A 22,973-nucleotide genomic window follows, 5' to 3' on the forward strand; every position below is an offset into this window, starting at 1 on the left:
CAAAAAGACAGATGAGTTTTACCTGCTAAGTCTTGTTTGGAGAAAAGTACAAAATTCTGGAGGAAGTAAGACTTCATTATTTTTTCCCTTTCTGTAAATGTATATCTTATTTGCTGATAATTTCCCTAGGCATATGTTCAAACACTTAATGCAGCACATTGCTTTTTAAGATTCAGAATTTTTAATAGGAATTTCCAGTATCCTGTGATAACCCCATGAATTTTCAAAGGCTGTTTATAATTTAAGGAAGAGTTTCAGGTTCAATCTTGTCTGGTTAAGTATGTAATAAGAACAGGCTTTCCCCTGATTATCTATGTTGTTTGGTAAACTTGCTTCCTTTTTTCATCACTTAGGGACATAAAAATCCTTATGAATGTGCTAGATAGCTGTCTAAATGGAGCTTATATAAGAAAAAGTATTATGCAGAAAATGTCATATGATTGCCTCAGCTGTTTTTTGCATATAGCAGGAATAATAAAGAGATTTTAATGGGTTTCTGTTGTGTAACACGGTAGGAGTCCCACCAGAAAGAGTACTCCTAATGTGTAAATAGATAGGTAAAACATGGTTTAGCACAATAGCCTTATCCTCTGCATCTAGCAAATCAAGTTACTGCAAGCTAATGACATCAAAGAGTGGCTAGATAACTGTGTCTCTCCCACTGTAGAGCCTCATCTGTTGGTGCTACTTGTATTATAACATTTTTCAAGTCGGGATCTACCAAAAGGTTAATTGCTGCTAATACAGGATACGCTTTAAACTCTTGAATAGAACTATTGCCACTCTAGAAATATTGCTGAAGTATGAGTTGAAGTATGCTCTTCATGTTAGCCAAACCAAAATATGAAAAAAATACTAATAGATTCTAACAGTATGGGGATAAAAGAAATTATATTATGCCTATATAATGACCACGTCCAGATAACAGACAATGTTGACATGTGATAATAAATGTATTACATCATACATCAGAATATTTGGTCTTACCGTTCTATGAAGCAGGCATGGTGTGCAGATTCTGTCATATTTCACCAAATGAATATGCTTGCTCAAATAATTTTCACCTTCTTATGGCTATTCCTTTGTTGTAAAAACTGACGTATATTCATTAGTTTACTTTTTGTTTTTAATTAAAATGAATTGTTTCTATTAGCCACCTCCATGTAGAAAAGCTTCACTACTTGTTTGGTTGCATTGCCATAAAATGAGAAAAAAAAATTGTGTTTTCTTGCTGTTTTTATTAAAACTACTTATACTATATACGATGCTTGCAAGAAGACTTGACTTCTTGTAGATATGGAACATGCTTCCATATAAATTTCTTGTGTCTTTATCTGTATTGGATGATATGGAAAAGATATTTTAAGGGAGAGGAAAGGGAGGAGGAAAAGGGAAAGTATCATGGAGAAAATGATACCATTGAAGAAAATGCAGTCTTTTAGGATCAACTCTTTATCTAATTCAATCAACGCTGACTGAAAAAGTGCCCACCATGACAGCAAGGCCACAACTTTTCTTATCCCTATAGCAACTCACAAGCAAAGACCACTGTGTTTTATGATCCATTCTGCTGAGCTTTCTGCCATGACATGAAGAGTCTTGTTTTGTTTTACAAAGGAGTGATAGGAAAGACTGCAGGAGGTATCCCTCATTTAGTTTAATTCATGCTACCTGGGAACCCTCCCTACCAATTCCATTTAGATTGAACAGTGCAAGTCCTGCATGAGTGCAGATTACATATGTTCTGTCTGATGCAGTTGTTTAAAATTTTATACCCTGATATAGAAATAGCTGCCAATAAGCTGTGAAAAACATATGGGAAAGTTTTACCTTTCCCAGAGATAAGACAGTACCTTGGGGGAAGAAATATATTTTCACAGAACTATTCTTGGGTATCAGAGAGAAAAAAAGAAACAAAAAATGTTTCACTGAAGGGTTTTTCTGACTATGGTTTTACTATTATTCTAATGCAATATGACTAATTTTTTGAAATCTTTGGTACTGTAAGGTATTTTCTGAAATGCTTGCATACATTGCATTGCATGTGATCAAAATTAAAACCATTTTTTGTTTACTGTGTGTTTCACTTATGAAAGTTAGTCAATATTCTGAAAAACTATCTTTGTATCTTTAGAAAAAAACTTTAACTTGCATCCTCAAGGTGGAAGTTACTAAACTGAACTTTTCTTAGAAAATTGCACGTAACAAAATTGCCTGGGTTTTTTTACATATTCTTCTGCTTAAATGATTGAAACTGTTATAACAATAGTGTGATAAACAAGATATATATGCAAGGTGTTTCTTTGTATAAAGAGGATAAATCCTCCTTGACAATACATTTTTAAACTTGTGTTATTAATCCATTCTGAGCTGAAATACTAAAAAATTACTTCCTTGTGATGGTATGTTATTTTTGTTCTTTTTCATGTTTGCTTGTATATAAAGAAAGTGGCATACTTCTTTCAAATGTATCTAATGGATACAAGTATGTTCATCACTATTGTTATGGTTACACTACATTATTTTCTAAGCTACTGGGAAAGTCTCCCTGATTTTTTTGTTTGTTTGTTTTATTTTAAAAATTTAACTGGATTATTAAAATTACTTAGTACATGTTAATATTCTCAGACATCAAATTAGGAAGTCCTATTGTGATGTGAAAGGCTGTGATAATACAAGTTGCTGTCTTACATAAATAAATAAATGGCCAATATTACTGGAGGCTTTAAGCTTCAAGAAAAAAATGGAAGAAGTCTTTTATCCTGGTTTTTAGAGGGCATCAGCAGCTTGCTTTTATGAAAAAGTAACAGCTAAATGCACTGCAAATAATTTGCAGTAATCCAGTTCAGTGATTCATGTGTCTGCTTTAATGGGTCATAATTCAGGATAAAGTAACTGAGTGCAGTCAGAGTGCAGACACTGCTTATGCCAGGGACAGTATCTCTTCATAAAACACACCTCAGCAGAAGCAGTTTGCCAGCCCCCTAATACCCTCTGATGTTTTGATGTCCTGCATATTTTTCCGATTAAGTTTTGAGTGCCATGTTTTTAGTTGTATTTCCACATTCATTATCCTCACGTAGACCCTTCAGCAGGTTTGCCATATATGATTATTTTTTTAATGATGCCTTTCTTTCCACTTCAGCAGTTTAATAATCTAGCACATGGCTGCTTCTCAGTACTCAGCATTCACCTCCCCAGTACAGAAGAGGACATGTGCTTTGGCTTCAGAATTCCATTTGCAGCTTTAGAAATGCATATTCCCTGTGGAAAACATTTGTTTGACATAACCATTCATTTTTATTACCTCTTTAAATATGTTTATCCAGAGTTATCAATAATCATAAATAACTTGTATTCTGTTCTTGTCCTGTTTTTTTGCACAGACAAAATTGCTTACCCAGTACGTATTAAATCTCGGCAAGTATGATCAAAGCTACGACATCAGAGACCGTACAAGATTTATTAGGCAGCTTATTGTTCCGAATGAGAAGAGTGGAGCTTTAAGCAAATATGCCAAAAAAATATTTCTGGCACAGAAACCTGCCCCATTGCTTGAGTCTCCCTTTAAAGGTATAAGTGCCAAAATCATTTGGTAAATGTTCATTGTGTAAAGGAATGTGGCAGCCTATTCTATTTTAAATATGCTCACAAATTGTGTCACTTTAGCAAACACAAATGATTAATATGCAAGGGTATTCACTCTGCTTACGTGCTTTTCAGCAATCAAGGGTTGCATGGTGCAAACACAGTGCATTTCTCTGATGATAAACCCTGACAAACTGATCCATTTCTATTAATGTGGATTTTAAATTTGATTTAAATAACAGAAGGTGTGTCTTTTGAGGAAAACTATTCTTCAATTTAGGAAAATAGCTCTAGGCTTTTTTCTAGACTTTAATAGAAGATTGTTAATGTGAGTATTGCAAATGTTTTATGAATCTGAAAGGAAATTAATCTCAGTAGATTAGGCTTTTACTATTTTTCTCCAAAGTCATAATTTTCCCGGTGCACTTTCCCTGTCTTTTTACAAGGAAGTACCGTTATCTGTCTTCTCAAATTAAAGGGTTATCAGGTTATCTTAATTAAAAATGCTCTGTTATTATGACAATTTGCAATTTTAATTTTCATACTTACTTAGTCCCAGTTTTGAAGCTCTAAAAGGAGCTCCATTTTGAAGAAGAACTATTAAAATTCTGGATGTGTTTGTGCCAAGACATGTATATGGATTGTTTAACTGTGCTGTCATTCTTAATATTCACAGTAAAGTAATTTTTAGAGAAGCTACATTTCAGAGCAACACCTCTAAACACACTGACTGATTAGCTTTTTTATTGACCATTATGGGGGAGATTATTGTAATCTATGGACTGAAATCAGTTTTTTGACCTATGAAGAGCTTCCTAGTTTATATTTATTCCATGACATTTGAGGTAATACAATGGCAATTACCTTTAGCCCTGATTAAGATTGCTCTTTGTGGTAGAGCTCATGATGTTTGTGTATTTGTTCCCCTCCCCCCTTTTGTTTAATAGATCGGGACCATTTCCAGCTTGGCACCTTGTCTCACACGCTGAACAGCCGAGCCACCGGCTACCTGGAGCTGTCTGACTGGCCAGAGGTGGCGCCTGACCCCTCTGTCCGAAACGTCGACGTAGCTGAGTCGGTACGTCAGCATCATTAAAAGTAATTTTGCTGAAGCACTTATCAATATAGAATGTTAGCCTAAAATACAAATTTTTAAATACTATCCATATGCTGTACTGAAAATTGTTGATGGATGTGAACATCCGTGTTGCTTGTTTTAGCTGGAAACAGAAACCTGCACACGATGCTTGCTCTTTCCGTCTCAGTGAGAGAAAGGATCAACTGTTGGCCACTTCTATTTTGCTCTTGGATTAAATGGGCTTTTTCCACTTCCATCTCACTTTTGATTTCATACCTCCTGTATTAGCTGTGCTGTAGTATGTTAATTGCTGTTAATGATGAGTGTAGCTGGACTACCAAAGTAAGAGGTGAGCAGAGGTTTGTTCATGTACAAATCCAAGTCTACAGAGGAAAAAAAATAGGTAATATAAACAAAAGGCAGCAGCAGGGGAGGAAATTACATACGTTTCAAAGTGCAAAGTTTGGAAGAGACCAGGGTTTACATTTCAGATCATCTGAGAGAATTAGGAAAGTTTATAATAGGAAAATGTCATCTATTGGTACACTAGTCAGTTGTTGACATCACAGGCCTGATCTACTACTACCAATGGCTTTTTCTTACTGGATTGTAAACTTTGAGGCAAAGTTATGTTCTGGTACCAGCATTGTGATTTATGCATCAGATAACAAAGTCCCAGTAAAAGTCAGTGAAAGCTATTGAACAGTAACAGAAATGTAAATGTATTGGGATATAGTGCTGATGGTACTCCCAAGGTATGTCATTGTAACATGTATACCCAGAAAAGCACATGGTCCTTGTCATGTCAAACTTCTACAGTAAATTACACATGAATTAATTTGCAGATAAGATGTTAGGCGTAGAGTGGATAGAGACAGTTCTAAAAAATAGGTATGACTTGCAGAAGCCAGTGAACAACGTTGTGGTAGAACAAGCTTTTCTCCTTAGTACTTCAATATTAGTTGTCTACCTTCTTATATACATTTCAGGAAAAGAGGTATTTGTGTACAAACTTCTGAAAGCTTTTATGAGGAGAATCTGAAGGCAATCAGCTCAAGTGGGGGATTATAAATGATAGGGTTGGCATGAAAGAATGTGTGCAGGTGCCTTTGTCCATAAAACCAAAAAGTATTGCAGGAAATTGATCAAATGGAGTAACATTCACCTATAACATGATAGAAAACATCTCCCTCCAACCATTTAATTCTCAAAACAAACATGAAAACCCTTTCCCCATATTTTTTGCAAGTATTTTTTTGGAGAGTGTCTCATTGTCATTAATTTTATGGTTCCTCTCATACTGCATGTGTCTACACAACGTGTGTGAGTGAAGCTGAGTTGTTAAGCTGCAATCCATAGTGAAATTGTGATTTATATCCAAAAGAATATTGGCTTTTTAAAATACCAGTTACTGGGCAGAGCATTACAAAGCTTTAGCAACTTTTGGTGTTTAAGAGGAAGCCAGTGTGTCTCTAGAGCCACACACCATCGCAGGTCACCCTTGGAGCTATTTAAAAAGTTAGTCTTACTCCAGATCAGAGTGGTCACTGGGGCAGACCTGTATCACTCTATTAATATAGTTGTCTGCCTGGTTTTTTTTTCCTGGCCTGAGTTTTTCTTCTGTTTCTGTAGTAGTATAGGGGGAAAAAAAGTCTGGCTAAAGTACTGACACATTCTGGTGTTCTCTTGGTGATAAGAATTGATTTTATTTGGAGAATTGCAAAGGAAATGAAATATAATTTCCCTGTGGTTGCTGGAACTTCTGCTGCTTACTGGTTCCACATCTGTTTTCCCCTTAAAACCCGGGATGATAAAGGTGGTGGCTAGCCATATTTACCCTTCATTCTAGTCATAGGCTAAACTCGGCTGGATCTAGAGATAAAACTCTCAGACTTCAGGTTCTTTTGGCATAGAAGTTTATTTATGGTTACTGATGCTTTTAATCTGCCTTAGTAAATCTTTTTCTAGACTCTCTAACAGACATATCTCACCCTTTATAGGTATGTACCAAACTTTTAGTTCTCCTAATTGTGTAAAATAAAAGAAGTTTAATAGTTTCTCGTGACTTGCTTACAGGATTTATTTAGAAACTTCTTAATACTACTACTGCGAGTGTTTTTTCTTTGCCGTGTTGTGCATCTATTTTTGTATTGCAGGTTGTAAAAGTAAACTTAAGTTGAAATTTATTTACAGGCAAAGGAATGGACTGGAATTCTAGGTAAGACAAAGAAAGAGAAACCTACTGAAAAGTTCTACTCTGAATCAGAAGAGGAGGAAGATGAATCTGCCAGTACCAGTGCATCAGGTAGGTGTTTGGAAAGCAACGTGCGTCTCAGCTGCCTGGAGAACTCTGTCTTCAGAACTGGCCACTACTTAAAAAGTGTTAATTTTTAAAAAGCCAGAGCTAAGTATAAAATCAGGAAATCAAGGGAAAAATTTTATATTTACTGTAGCTGCGCAATACTTGCTAATTCCACAGATATGGCTTGTGTGTTTATTAAGTGAGTTAAACTTTGCTTTGTTTCCCAGTTAAAAAAGCTGGCATGCTGTTTCAATCCTGCTTTGAGTCTAGTAAGGCTAGTGAGAGTTTGAAACTCCAATTAAAACTAAAGGCACTTAACTTTGCAGGAGAAGTGAACATATGCTTCATTGCTGAACATTCATTCAGTCCTGAATGTTTTTTGGAATTCATTGTTGATGAAGTACTATTTTGATAGCATGTGGTGCTGTGTTGATAAATGGCCAATCTTATTTAACTCTGTAGTCTTTCATGGGGTTTATTCAGTAAATTGTGTTATAGTATTGCTCTCAAGTTCTACACGACATAATGGGGGTGATGGTGGAGAAGATAACTGACAGCCGCCTATCAAGTTCAATGAGCAAAGGTTCTTTTGACCAGTCTCCCACTTAATGCCAGATAGGCAGTTCCCGAAGTCAGCCGTTTCAGTAGATGTTAATACAGTTCTGATGCAGCGAACATCATTCTCCGAGGTCCAGACTTTAGACACAGAAAATGTTTAGCTTTAGAGACTTAAAAGAATTATCATCATGTAGGTGAATGAAAGAGGGGCACCTTATAATCTGAATGTGGAGCTTCTTCCCTCATTCCTAAACTAGGAAATATGCAGAAGTGCTTAAGTATTGTATCACTCAAATTAATGATCTTTGAAGCAAGAAAAGAATATATTCACTTCAGACATTTGAATATTTGGCAACTATGTGATTAATTAGAGGATGAATAATTTGTTTAAATCAGTGATCTGATCATCATCACTATCAGTATTCAAGAAAAGATTACCTAATTAAGCAATTGGTTGAAAAGATAATCTTGTAGTTAAGTGAATGTATAGATTAGAGGACTTGAGGTCATCTCCAGCTCCTGATAAGGGTGTGTAATTTTGAAGAATCCTCATGCAACTAATCTATTATTGAGCCTTCTCATTTGCTAAGGTATAATACTGTTGGCTGAAGAGGACAGGTCTTCAACCAACAAAATTTTGTAAATATTAGGAGAAAATTATTTTCTTGCCTGCTTTTGACACAGGGTAAATAATGCTAAAGCTTGCAGTTGGATCTTAAAATACTAAAGCATTGTTTTATTTAAAACAAACTTGGATTCCTAAAATACTAATTATGTAAGATATTTAGAAAAAAAATTGAAGAGGGTTTTTTTTATTTCAGAGAGCAAGTCTGGCAGTGAAAGTGAGAAGGAAGTTAAGGAGGAAGACAGCAGTGATGAGAGTAGTGGGAGTTCCTCTTCCAATGAAGAAACAAGTGACAGTGAGTCAGACAACAAAGAAAGTAGTGCAAAGAAAACATCTAGAGCTGCTGATGAGAGGTAGGTATACATTTGTATGATTTTAATTTTTTGTGATACTAGCTTTTAAAGCACTTTTCCTGTAAACAGTCTGCTAAGCCTTTAAGTAGGCTTTTTTTGTGGTGTATTTGCCAAGGAGACATGTCTCTTGTGCAAGTGTATGCCACTAATATTCAGTGTGTGAACTTGTTTCATATTTTCATTAATCAGACTACTGTTATGTTTGGAATTAGTTTCTGACTTCAGTAAAATCTTGGGTGGCTTTTTGAAAATTGATGTAACCTTGGGAGGCTGAATAAGTGATCAAACAGTTGTATGAAACACTTAATTACCTTTTGCAGCAATTTTGCTGAGAGCTAAAATTAAGTCCTTCAACATTTTGCCATTATGTAACTAAGACAATTGATTTTTCTAAATAATGTTATATTAAAAAGATTATGATCCAAATATTAGAGGCAAGGGCTGTGAAGGGAAACGGTCATAAGATATTTAAGTGTTAGCGCTTTTTAAGATTGCCCATTATCAACAGCATTATCATGTATTAAAGTATCATTAAAATTTTGAGTAATTGGGGCTAATACCTTGGATTGTATGAATCTGTTTCTTCCACTGCTGTCAGTGAGTGGCCTCTGCAGACATGATCGCCCTTTACTCTGTAGTCTGCTGCCAGCTCACTTGATGAGTTTGCAGCTCAGCTCAGTCGTGGCTGACAGCGCTGATTGGGGCGCAGTACGCACTCTGCTCCTTTTATTACAGACAGTAATTAAAGCAGCTCGCCTTGCCACTTCCATAACAAACACAGCATAATGCCCTAATTATGACTTTATTAATTTAAGTCAGGATTTAATGATTTTAAAAGTGATTTATATTGTTTTTCCTGTTCAGAACAAATGAAATCTGTAGGTTAAATTAATACAGGCTTTTCATCATCACAAAGTTAAAAAGCTAGTTACCAGTAAATTCTTTTCATTAGAATAACATCTGAAATTTTAAGCAGTAAGGTAAACAATGATTACCCATCAAAACTGGCTGATGTATGATGAAGTAACATTTTTAATCTGCAAATCTAGTTTTAAAGATAAGCTAAAGATAGATTGTTGAAAAACAACTTCATTTATATAATGGGTTCACAATAACTTATTTGTTGATGCAACTACAGCTTCTGTTCAATGGCAATGAAGGAAATGTAGATAATTTTGTCAGTACCTGTGTTACACATCGTGAAAGAGAAATTTTCAACAGTATATGCTATTGAATTTGTAAGTTTAGCTCATTGACCTCACACGGGTTTTTACATGTTGTCATATTGAAATTTATTTTGATAGTACCTATATTTTCACCATGATTTTAACAATCAGATATGCTACCCTGGACTATTTTTGTGATGTGTACTCGTGTTTCATTTTTAGCTTTGCAAGCTTCAGGTTTGCTGCTTTCCAAAAAACATGCTTTTGGCTAAAATTTGGGGGGTTGATTTCAACTTCAGCTACATGGTTAGGCATTATCGGCATGGCTTAAATGTTAATATTAATTTTTAATAATTTTTATTAAATTTTATTTAAGCAACTCAGTCCTGGGAATTTTTTGGGAGGAGGAAGGCATTGCCCTAACTATTTTCTTTTCGGTCCTTGTATATTTTTCAATTCCCCTTCTCTGTATTTTTCCCCTATAAAAACATTGCTATCTCAAACAGTAATGCAGCATAGTACATTCTTTTGTACTGCTCCTAAAGCTAAGCAAAAATGTATAGCAACTTAATTTGAGTCCAGAGGGATTCTTAATAGTTGAGTGGTCTGCATTTGTTCAATTCTTGTTGACCTTGTTGTCCTTCAAGCACTTTAGTAACCAATTTATTGTCTTAGGAAGGAAGCTGAATTAGGTGGTGTATGAAACACCTGATTTGGAAGTATAAAATGGTTACCTGCAGATCCAAGAACAGAAGGTTTTCTTCTATATGCAGTATTAATTTATGTGCTCCATGATAGATATTAGAAAACAATTTTCATTTCCCGTGATATTTCTAGTTAGTAACTCCCCCTGAGACAAAAGGGTAGTCTACTGATTGGTAGTTATAGTATTATTAGAAGTAAACTAGGCCAATTTTAATAATACTCAGTAGCTGTTAGCACAGAACAACATAATCCAACATTGCCAGGGTGAACAGAACTTTACTGTGTGAAGAATAGTGTCTCTGAAGTTTATTAGCTGTAAGGTACTCGATATGATCAAAGGTGTCAGAATGTAATAGCTCTTCTGTATAGACTCTTTAATGGGTTGAAATATTTCTAGATATTATAGGTCTTATTCCTAGGTGGTTTGATTTAAAAGAGAATTAACAAAGGAATAAATTCAATGCATTGATTTATTTTTTTAAAGCGATTTTACTTTGCAAAAACATCTTATAACCCATCAAGATTCTGTTAATCATAGGTGGAATAGTCTGCAAGTTTCTTTGTATAAAAGGGTGTCTGCACTTCCTTCTGAAATGTCACAAGCCTGATGCATGCACATAATACTTTTAATATTTAGTACGTTCACATTTTTGTTTGGCTGCTTTGCTGGTTTAGATTATTTATTGTGTAATGTGATAGAACAATTTTGTATACCCTTAAATAAGCTACTACTTCTGCCATCTTAGCCAAGTTTTTTATCATGAAGAAATACGGACCTAAAACTCATGTAATAAAACTTAGAAATGTTAACATAGGATACTGCCTAAGCAAACTCCTTTGGTGGTTTTACATGTCTTTCAATTTTTTTTTCAATATGTAGTGATTTGGAGCACCTTAAAAAGAAAGCAAAGGGGACCTCCAAAAAAAGAAGCACATCCAGTTCCTCTGATACAGAGTCTGCTTCATCAGAAGAAAGTTCTTCAGACTCCAAGTCAGAATCAGACTCTAAAAGTGACTCTGACTATGGAGAATCTAGAAGTGCTACCTCTAGTAAGGTAAAATACTTTTTTTAAAAAAACCCTATAAAATATGAAAAGATGCATATAACCATCTACATGTGTTTCTTTATGTGAGAATGGAGATGGGTAGTGGTTTTATCGATATCTAAAAAATGAGAATTTCTGAAAAAAAAAAGTTTGTGACCTCTTATAAAAAGACCAATCCCAAACTTGAAAGTTTAAAGCAAGTAAGAATCTTCTATAATGAAAAACATATTTTGGTTTTAATTGTTATATTTTTACTCCAGATAGATGAAGAATTACAGAACCTGATATTTTTTTAGATTACTGTTGAACTGGTGAAAGCATGGTACATGAGTAGTTCGCAAAAATATCCTGATTTGGGATGGTTATTATATGATTATATTAAATGGGATGTATCTGCTACAGGTCTTGGGTCTGACAGGAAGCAATGTCAAGAAACAAATGTTAGTACATTTTTTTCTTAAGAGTTTGAAGACATTTTAGTAGAACCCCTAACTTCGTTTTAAAATTTCCTGTTAAAATTGACAATGATGCAGTTAATGCATCTATATTTGAGGTGTATACATAGATTAGTAGAACTAATATTCTTAATGGGTAATCAACTTTTTATTGCTCTCTGTGTTTGATAGGATTAAAGCTTATAAAGGGTTGCATTACCTCAAATTGTATTGGCTTTCTTACAACATTTATGAAGAAGCAAACTTTCAAATATGTCTTTTTTTAAATGGGATTTGGAAATGTGTGAAGATGCAAAAGTGTTCAACAGAGCCATTTGTGTGTCTGTTAAGTTTTAATTGCTTAACCTAGTGAAGAAAAAGAGGTTAAAAGTTCATTAGAATCAGGCTAGCGTTAGAGAGCTAAAGCTAAACAGCATGAATTGGTTTCTGTTTCTCTACTTTCATTTAGAAAAATAAATAAATGAGGAAATTTATGCTAAATTTGTTAAGATAGAAAAGTAAAGGAATTTCTGAAACTTATTTTTCTGTTATCAAGTATTTCCTGTGCATTTCTTTCTGTATGTTTTATAAAAAATTGAAGGGTATAATTGTAGCTCAGAAGTTTCCATTTCAATACTGATAGGTGGTTTTGAAAATTAACTGATACTCTGATGCATTTTAAATTAAGACAAGACATTTCGGTCAGGACTCCTGTATAGATTTCTCAATAGTCAGAAGAGATATCATTTGTTGTATTTGATGCAATTGTAGAATCTGGTGGAAAGGTGTGTTTTGAACAGTTAAGAGGGAAGGCTGTAACTTTATTCAGCTGTTTCAGTGTGTATTTCCTTTAATTGAGGAGGCAGGGCTCTCTGTTTCTCCAAAACTTGAATTTATGTATGGTCTTTGTTTTGTAACTTTATAGGTCCGCCTAGGAACTCTGAGTTGTAACCTTAACTTTTAATCTATTCCCTTCTACCAAGCAGAACAAAAGATAAGTGAGACTGTAGCATTTGAGAAATGGAGGTGTGTTTCCATGGTTTGATCATTGTTTCCTGCCCAAATACCGCACTGGGTAACACAGCTATGTCCAGGTTTTTTCTAGTAGAGGAGCTAAAATGGATCTTGCCAATGGTAGCACAACAAATGTAACCTAAATTGTCTCAGAATAAATGGGACGTGAATTAATTCTAACAGTTTGCAGCTTTTCATATTAGCACAGTATTTTTTGATCAGAAAGTAATAGCTACTGTGACCTGCTTAGTTATGAGCAGCCACAGCAAAACCATATTCAAACAGTAGCGTCTTTTCTCTGCTGCATTTATGCATTTTTCTCAGGGTATCAGCACCATTGTACGTGATTTCTTTTACTACAGTTACTTAAACTGTTCTGGTTCTTTCACAGGATATATGAGGGCTATTAGCATAAAGAAGATTTTTGTATTTTAAAACAGCAGTTGAGAATGTGTGAAGTCAAATATACTGAATGAGAACCAGAATGTCCAAGAAGCTTGGCATTGTTTTGTTAAAGTCAATGGAAAGTTGTCAAGCCCTTGGATTTTAAGAGAAAAGAAAGAACATTGCAGTAGTCCTGAAGTCTTACTTCACAGTCAAAGGGTAGAACTGAAAAATTGCAGAGCTTTTGAACATTACAAAAAACGTTAAAACAAATAGCAGTGGGTTTATATGCATGGCAGCAAGAAAAGAAGCAAGGAGATTATTGAAAAGAAAAGATAACATAGAGCTCACTATGAATAAGCTAAATGTCTATGTTCCTTAACTCCTTTTCACTAAGAAATTAGTACAATTAATGTAAGGGCAACAAGCTATGGCTGATGGACTGTGAGCAGCAATGGTCATATATGAAGGGGGCAGGGGAAAATTTAATTTAACGCTCTTGAATGTAGAGAACTGTTTCAGTGTACTATGTTAATCTCTAGGACCATGAAGTTAGTTTAGTTTCCATGTAAGCCATGTTGGATGCCTGCATTTATACGTGAGGTGTTTCTGATACTTACTTATACTTAGAACCATAATTGGATGCGGGTGTGGTGGAATCACAGGTATTTTGTGTCAAAGGTATGCTTCATGATTGGTTTTTTTTTTTTTGGAGAGAGACCTTTTTGAGCTCTGTCATGATAGGTGGAGCTAACTGGTGATAAGCTCTTCCAAGCTGGAAAGAGAATCAATTGTTAACAAACTTCAAAGAACATTATAGAGAAAGTCTTGTATAGAGCCCTTGTGTGGGGGTACATTTTATAAGAACCACCCATGTTTATTTTATTTCTAGGAAAATCTTTGAATTTTTCTGCCTTATACCTGACTTCTTTTCAGGCCACCCAGGAAGGAGACTGTTTCAGCCAGGCGCTCAGAAATGCATGTTTATTCTGACAGATTTTTATTGGGAAAGCCGTTGCTTATATTATTCTGCTACAGGGTGCTCTTAATTTGGTCAGTGTATATGGGGAGATGATTCATTAGGATTTCCTTTCCTTTTAAATAAAACTGGAAGGATTTTCTGAAATACATATTAGAGGAGTAGTTAATAGGCTGTATTTTTATAGTTGCTTGGTTTGCCACACATTATAAACTGTGTTACATAGCTGATGTTTTGAGTGTTGTTTACCATTGTATATGTTTTCTTGGTAGCATTGCCATGTTCAGCAGACTTCTTATGAAAACGTTTGATTACACTCAACATGGAAGTTTAATTTGTGCATACATCCATGCATTTACTAGCATTAAAACTTCAGATTATTTTTTCTGAATATGGTATTAAATGCTTTCATATTTTTTTCTGTTGAAGAATCATTTTGAAAAAGCTGTTGTGTTCACCGTAATTGAGCTGCAGTGAATAGAAAAGTCACTCTTGTACTGCATTTATGTAATTTTGAAATATGGATAGTTTGAGTGTTCAGAAACATATTATATTGTAAGCATAAATACTGTAGAACTAAAATGCAGATTTGAGGATGATGCATGTATAAGTAGGTGTCTCACAGTGGGATTTTAAAATGGGCTACTGTTGACCTCCTTATACAAGTATAATACAGTCACTCAGCTGTTAAAAACCTGATCCACTATTTAAAAAATATACAAAAACAAATTGTCTATCTTTCTGCCTGATCTCTTTTCAAGTGCTAACACAATGGAAACAGTGGGTGATCTGTCAATGCATTTGGATTGTCAATGATGGTTTTGTATAAATATTGGGAGGATAAGAAATAAAATTCGCACAGCAAAATATGATTTCATCTGCCTTTTCTCTGCAGCTCCATGGCTCATGCTGCGGTGTGAAATTCTCATTTTACACACTTTGCAGGCGGAGCACATGAATTATGCATTGGGCAAGAGAAATCTCCTGCTTCAAGTCCTATATGCATTTACCAGGTTCTATCTCTATTACCAAGATGAATTGCAAATGGAAAAAATGTTTGATGGAATATAGCTTAACTTCTTTGTTTAGTATTCTGCTTTTCCCATAGTGGTTTGTGTTGGCAGGAAACCGTTTGGGTTATACCATAGACTTAGTTTTAAGAAAAAAGATGAAAAATTATGTTACAGAGAGATGCCAGACACGTCAGAGCCTTTTTATTGTCTTGATTTGGAATGCAAAGCTTTTTTCATTCAATAGAAATATCTGTTGGTAGTGTTTGTTGCAGTCATTGGCTATTTATTATTCCTAGAAAGCCAATCAATTTTTGTTTCTTGGAAAAACCAAATTAATGTTTGTAGTAGGCAAGACCCATGTAAATAGGTTTCCTCAGTGTTTTGTACAGAATTGCACACAATTAATATATACCCATATATATAAATATAGATACAAAAATATTTGTTTTTACACACACACACACAAGTAACTGAGTGTTTACTTAAGCTTGACACACTTGACTGAAGTAGAAAATAAGATGTGATCACATTTTAACAATAGCTTTATCTTGATATAGCTAGCTTCTGATTTTACGTTTCCCAGATGGTAGGGTTTTTTGGGGGGTGGAGGGTTGGTGGGTTTTTTTGCAGTAAACTGATGTACTTAGATATAGTATTCTGATAAAATATGCAATGGAAGTTTTTCTTACCATGCGTTAGCTTGATATAATGATTCTGTACTTGTGCCTTACCTTAGGATGATTTTATTTTATTTTGAAGTATAAAAATAAATTCTCTTGAATGATTTTTTTCCCCATTTTTAAAGATTAATTACATAATAGATTCAAAATACTACCAGTGCAGAAATGCATTTTTGTCTGAAAAAATTGCATATCAAGCTTTGTGATGCGTACTTAGTAACTACTTTAGAATGGCAAAATAAATAAGAGAAAAAACAAACTGAAGCATACTGTTGGTGTTATTTGTGACATAGACTGTCCTATCTTAATTGTCTTCAGTAAACAGATTAACAGTAAGAGGATTTCTTGGCTCTGACTCCTAATTTTTAAACATCTTGACCTAGCAATGCTGCCATTGGCAGAACTGAAGCATACTCAAACTTCTCACCCTTGTGCTATAGCCTTACATGTGCATGAGCCACTTTTTATAGACTTTAATTGACTGCATAATAAAAGGGAATAGAGAAATACCATCTCTACTGGAATAATTAACAAATATAGAACTGTAGCTAAAAACAACTTTTGAACCTTAATCATAGTTGAAGATAGAACTGTATCTTGTGGATAAATGGGGGCAGGGAGTGAAAGAGTTTAGAAATTAGAGGGACTTTTTGGGTTTTTTTTTTTCTTTAAATATATTTGCATTTTGTTTAACCATGTTCTCTTTTAGTATGTTCTGGTGTCTGAAGAGTTTGTAGTTTAGCAAAAAAAGTTGTGATACTTAATTTATAGTAAAAGTGCTGCAGATAACAGCTAAAGCCCTCATTCAGGTCTAAGTATTCACTAAATGGTGCTATAAAAAGGCTTGAAATTCATTGAAAGAATTGTCATGAAATTGTTTCTCTGACACTTCATAGACATGAGTAATTCAAGTAGAACTTGTAGCTTATGAAGTATACTATTTATCCTTATTTCACACATTTAAAAAAAAAAAAAAATAGCCAAAAGAAGCTTAATGACTTGCCAGTAATCACACTGGAAGAGAAAAGTGAAATCTGGTAATTGTGACCAGAATGGAACTCAAGAGCGTGGGTTCTGCAGCAGAGTCCCACACTAATTCTGAACAAGGCATATAAGGAATGGAATAACAATAGCACCATCTAAAAAATATTTTGTAATGTTTCCTTTGTCTGGAGGAGTTTGTGTTTTAGATAAGTCAGCAATAGTAGAACACTCAAATACCATAGTGATAGAGACCATTGAAGTACGTTGATTTAAAAATAATTTTAAAAAATAGTGGCTTACATTCTTCTCTGTCCACAAGATTCTTCTCCTCCTAGAATAGCTAAAGCACATCTGTAATGATTACATAAGTGACTACTGTCTGAGCCGTGAGTTTATTGGAAGAAAATCATGAGCAATGTCATTTTGGCTCAGGTCAAGCCTGATAGTCCCTAACATCAACAGCTTCAAATAGCAAGAACATGAGCTAGTTTCTTCCATGTTCTTTGGAGGGAACCATGGAATTTTGCTGAAATTTGGAAAAAAATGGACTCGACTTTGTTATTAGTTTGCAACTGACTATGAGGTTGAGAGACTAGAAGAAAGGGAATGCATCTTTAGAAAAGGGGTCATTTTATTCTACGGTGATAGTCAAAGAAAATTATTCTAGCTGCTGAGAGGACTTCAAACTCCTGTAGGAATTTGTATCCTGAGTACCTGAAGAGCCTGTCACAGCTTGCAAGAAGTGCTTAAGAAATGGAGGCCTGGATGGGCATACAGAATTTTACTGATTTATTTAGACCTGTTCATTTATAAGAAAAGGTAAAAGGATAATATACATATATGCATTTGTCTGTGTCGTGCTTTTGAAGAGGAAGTTGGTAAACCTGAAGGTTCACAGAAGTATGACTCCTGGAAAGACTATGTTTAAATTACTTGCAATACTTTGGTTAGTGAGCAATATCTTAAGGTCTAAAGGCAGTTGACAAATTCTCTGAAGGAATGACAAAACTTTCTGTCTGATGAGTAAGCCAGAGAAAGCAAAGGCAGAAGGAGTTCTTCAGCTGATCCAGACAAAGGATTCTTAAGAGTGGATAGGAACAGCATCACAAAAAAGTGTCTCGTGCATCCAGTGGTAGTGTGTCCAGGTTCTGGCTACATCCAAAAATCACTACTTTTAACTAAACCACCCTATTGGGAGTCCATATGAAGCTGTGACACAGTAAATTCTCTCCTGAATCATCACTGTCTAGATGTGTTCTGTAGGTATGACCAACACTCACTCTTATTAGATTGTTTAAAACATTTTGTTTAGCTGTATTGAAACAAATTTTGTTGAAATATTCTCTTTGCCAAGTCACTGAGATTACTCTGTTACTGCTCTACACTTTACTTAAAGTACTGACAATCCTTATTAGTAGAACTCATCTTAAGACTTAAAATTTAAACTTTTTTGTAACAAAAATCAACTTTTTGTTATTTGTCCAGCAATTAAGTAGAATCCCAGTAGATGATGGGACAGGATTCCATACTCCTAGATAAGTGCAAATAAGGCTACTTTCTTATTGAATGGATTTTGTCCTGTTTTTCATATGGAAGCAGAAATGTTAGCAAGCAAGTCTTTTGTCTTAAAAAAAAATGCTTCTATCTGTATTTTGATGGTCTCAACAGAAGTGTCTGATCTGTCACCAAAAGTTTTCTTTAAGGAGCAACTATTAATATTAAATAAAAACATAGGCTTCAGAGGAGTAAATGTAACTCAAATGTGGAATTTATGTTCAGCTTACCTGTACAAAGAAATCTTTCTCACTACGTGAATTCTCTGAGTGTCAAGGCCTGAAAATGATACATTTTTCTTTTACAGCAGAGAAAACACACTTCACTTCATAGAAGTATTAAAGACTTTTCTTTTGCTAAGATGGTAAAAGATTAAATATTCATGTGTTTTGACAGAAAGAAGAAAAACCAGTACAAGAGAGAAAAGCTCCAAATAAACAAGGCGTGTTTCTCTTAGATTTAGATGATTGTAAGTATTTTGACTGAAGCCTTATTTTCCCTGTGGCATACATTCAATTCAGTTAATTCAGTGAGTTTTAAATGTCTGAAACATTGATTCTGTTCATTTATTGTATTAGATTCCTGACCAAAAAAAAAGAAATTGCTTAAGCTATCAACTTACTTTTAAACATAATTATTACAATATGTGATTTTGTTGCTTTTAGAACTAAGAAATAGTTTTAAAATTTAGAATGTATTGGTATGTAAAACATACATTTTGAGAATTTTTGTATGTCTGAACTTGTTTTCTGTTAAAGTGAGCTTATTTTCTCAGGTACCAGTGCATGCTACGTGTACGACATCTGTGCAACCTATGAACCAATTGTGGTACTATCATAAGACAATAAAAATCACAGTTTTAAAGAACAGATTTAAATGTAATCTTGGAAGGGTAGAGTAGAGCTGGCACTGGTTTTTCACTGTGCTTTGTAGTGCCATTCTTCAAGTTTCCTTCTATAGGTGCAACACATTTAGAATTGCATTAGTATGTACTTTGCATATAACTTGTAAATGAGGATGTGCTGCATAGTATGGATCAGACTGAAGGACAAAATGGGAAAGGAGGACAAAATATTTTTAGTGTAAATAACGTGGCATATACATGTATCAGTTTTCTATTTTCACTGTTTATTTTGAGTATTGGGGCTATATGAAAAAATAATCTGCTATTAAGAAATACATATACATGGATAAAATAATTAGATCAAGATGTAAAACCTTTTTACACTTAATGAAAATAGCTCATTGTCCTTCCTAATATTTTAATTTTTTTTTATTTAAATATAAATTGCCTTTTTACTTCTAGTCTGTCCTGTGACAACTCCTGTGGCAGTTTCTACAGCAGCTGTTTTGTCCCCAAGTTTAAAAGCAGACCTAGAGGGATTAAGTCTGTTGAGTTCACCAGTCATTGATGTAAGTAGCTTTTAAAAAGTGGGTGTGGAACTGTGTGTCTTTAACATTTCACATGTTTTTGAAGCAATCATTGAAATTATTTTTCTTAAGTACTTTCACCTATAAAGATCTTGTATGAAATTCTGGTTTACATGCAAGTCTGGCAGCTTTTTTTGATCTGTAATAATTACATTCTGAAATGTGGAGAAAAGTATGAATATTGCATGTCTGAGAAGGATGCCTTCAAGGATTTTTAACCTTCTCTTTCAATCTGTCTTTTTCTCTGCCTCAGGGAAACTTTAATTCACAAATTAAGTATCCAAATTATACAAATCTTTCAAATCATCTAGTTGCTACACTAACAAAAAAAAAACCTACAAGAAAATCACATACCTTCTAATCCTCAGCCTGTTTGTTTACCATACATGCCTCCAACTACAACATTTTGCTACTTGGAAGTAATTTTTCATGGGTATAAGAAGCATTGCCCCTGGGTGCAAATAAAAAGGGTATAGATTTACAATCAGTGGTGTATCAGTATGTGTCATGATTCATTCTGTTAGTGCTTTCTGCTTTGTAGCACTTTCCATTAGGGAATCTCAAAACTATAGGTATAATTAAGGTTAGCAAAGTCATGGAGGTAGAGGGCATTCCTTTGTTGGGGTAGGCATAGTAGTTTGTGTTCTACTTTTTTCGTTGGTTTTTTTTAGTCATTTTGTGTGTCCAATTTAAATTTGCAGTTTAATAAGGAATTGCAGCAGTACAACATAGGATACTTATCCTTGTGAAAGTAAATGGGCATGACCAGAAAAAATACAAGAGGCCTGGGCAGTTTTTAGCCTAGCCTTGTTTCTAATAAGGCTGGTATATAGAACTTGCAGTGCAACTTTAATAATTGCTGGTAAAGTACTTTGTGCTGAATTTGGGAGCAACAGACTTGCAAAATCAAATACTTCTTACATAAAGAAGGTACATGAATGATTTGTCTCAAGGAATAAAAGATCTTAGCTGATGATTGAGTTTCATGCTTACAGGCTTTAAAATTTGGTGTTGAAAACGTAAAATTTCAGATAGTGTGTTGAATATTAGCCTTATCTAAGAAAACTGTGATGAGATTTAAATTTCAAGCAGAGCAGTAATCATCTGTGGACATGCAGTCATTTTACCTGATGCGTGGTCTTTCATGTGCCACAGTCTGAAAATGCCAGAAATTATCTTCCGTGTTATTTTGCCCTGTGGTATGCAGCACTAGGTGGCAAGCCTGAGTTTAACTACAACCATGTTGTTATTGCTATGATTACAATCCCACAATTGCTTCTTTGTCATCCTTTATGGCTTTGACAGCTCAAAACACAGGCAATCATCTGTTTTCCTGGCTCTGAATTAGCTTAAGAATGACTCTGGTGTCTTTGCTTTACTTCAGAATTATCATCTTTGAGGGCAAGTTAAAATTAGTAATCAGTAATGACGGATTTGCCAATGTCTTTAGTCCTTTCATCATCTACAGTACATGAACACATGTTCCTCTCCCACATTCGTGCTTGCTTTCCTCATGATTGCCACTATTCATTTGCTAAATTGCTTCTCCCCATTCTTGAGAAGGTAGCTGCAATGAAATAGAGGTGTTAGAGCTAGAAGGTGTAGGCTAAACAGCAGAAGTTATGCATGAAAGGGTTGATTCTGCAAAATGCCTCTTTCTTGGTACTGCTGAGTTCCTGGTAAAACATAACCAGCAAAGAAGCTGGAACATTTCCTCATACTCCCAGCTCTGGAAACAACCCAAATCACATAAGAGGTAATTGTTGCTGCCTGGATAGTGATTACATGTTTTGGGCTGCATTCTGTTTTCAGGTCTAAGCTCAGTTCTCATTGCCATTTGTAATAATTGCAGATGTACAGGAGGTCGTCTGCTCAGAGTTCTATGTACCAGGAAGCAGCAAAAATTAAATGCGAAGGTTAAAGACTGTTCTTTCAGACGGTATCCATATATTGTAAAAAGTCTTGTGTGCAAGTAGTTAAATAACTATTGTCACATGTTGTTCAGCACCATCAAGTATTTTTCTAAAGATGAAAATATAAAAACAGGTTTTAAGACTGTGGGAATGTCCCGCTTAAAATAGTATCTTGAATTTAATCTTTGATGGCTAATTCTAAAGTTGTCATACTTCAGAAAACTTTTTCTTCCTTCAATGGGAGAGAAAATGAATTTAACTGTAGGGCACATGCCAAACTAACACTGAGAAATTAATTTATTACTAGGCAATGGAGAGCATGGAGTAAAAATAGATAAGTACAGTATATGACCCTAATATCAAAGAAATGTAGCAGCCACTTATCTTGGAATATGTCAGGCAGTCTATTATTCAAATCATTCAGCACTGTAATTGGATACAGCTTTTAGAAAACTTATAACTCCAAATTCATAGCTGCTGAACATTATAGAAAGCATAAATACAAGAATGGTTTTACAGTAATGGTATGGGTCTCTTTAAACTTACAAAACCAAAATATCCTTGAATAGAAACTACAGTGCACAACCTGATGCTTTGTCCTGTGGCTCATTTATTTTTATGATTCGTGTTTACATATAGCACATTTCTCCCCATATAAACGCACACATGCATACTATAGTTTGTTCCAGGAAAAACAAAATTTTCTGGTAATTTATGGATAACTTTCTTACACATGGAAGCAAAATATAGTAAATCCTTGTCTATGCTTTTGCCCTGGTACATGTAGTCCATCTTCAGGTGGCTCAACTGAACCAGGTAACTGAGATTGCCAGAGGCTACTATGGGGCTTTTCAGAGTATGCACGCAAGAGAAGTCAGACCTAAGTGCTTGGGGAAACTCTGCATTTGGAGTCAACTGAGCTTTAGATGGATACATTTACAGGTTTGAAAAATACTTGAAGATGTGATACCAATGAAAAACAGGAGATGAGAGACAGCTGCAAGCTGTCAGTGGAAAACAGTTATCTGAAAACACCGGAAATGGGTGTTGTCCCCTAAAGGGAGGTTTAAAGTGAGAAAATAGGGGAATTGAAAGCAAAATTCATGAAGGACATAAGGACACAGAGGGTTATAACCTGCTGCAGGAAATAATATTTTAAGCAGGAA

At 34.7% G+C, this 22,973-nt stretch overlaps 1 protein-coding gene across 1 annotated transcript in view; it reads left to right on the plus strand.

The window, feature by feature from the left end:
* AP3B1 (adaptor-related protein complex 3, beta 1 subunit) overlaps nucleotides 1-22,973 on the plus strand; it is a gene marked incomplete at its 5' end in the record, with an annotated part of 100,090 nt that overhangs the window by 27,281 nt on the left and 49,836 nt on the right. The window contains 7 exons of the mRNA XM_010289444.1: nucleotides 3,387-3,573; nucleotides 4,536-4,666; nucleotides 6,860-6,971; nucleotides 8,348-8,504; nucleotides 11,256-11,430; nucleotides 18,860-18,932; nucleotides 19,770-19,876. Of these exons, the coding sequence (XP_010287746.1) occupies nucleotides 3,387-3,573; nucleotides 4,536-4,666; nucleotides 6,860-6,971; nucleotides 8,348-8,504; nucleotides 11,256-11,430; nucleotides 18,860-18,932; nucleotides 19,770-19,876 (942 nt within the window). The remainder of the gene's footprint in view (nucleotides 1-3,386; nucleotides 3,574-4,535; nucleotides 4,667-6,859; nucleotides 6,972-8,347; nucleotides 8,505-11,255; nucleotides 11,431-18,859; nucleotides 18,933-19,769; nucleotides 19,877-22,973) is intronic.

The sequence above is a fragment of the Phaethon lepturus genome, unplaced genomic scaffold (genome assembly GCF_000687285.1).
Source record: "Phaethon lepturus isolate BGI_N335 unplaced genomic scaffold, ASM68728v1 scaffold7646, whole genome shotgun sequence".
Classification (NCBI taxonomy): domain Eukaryota; kingdom Metazoa; phylum Chordata; class Aves; order Phaethontiformes; family Phaethontidae; genus Phaethon; species Phaethon lepturus.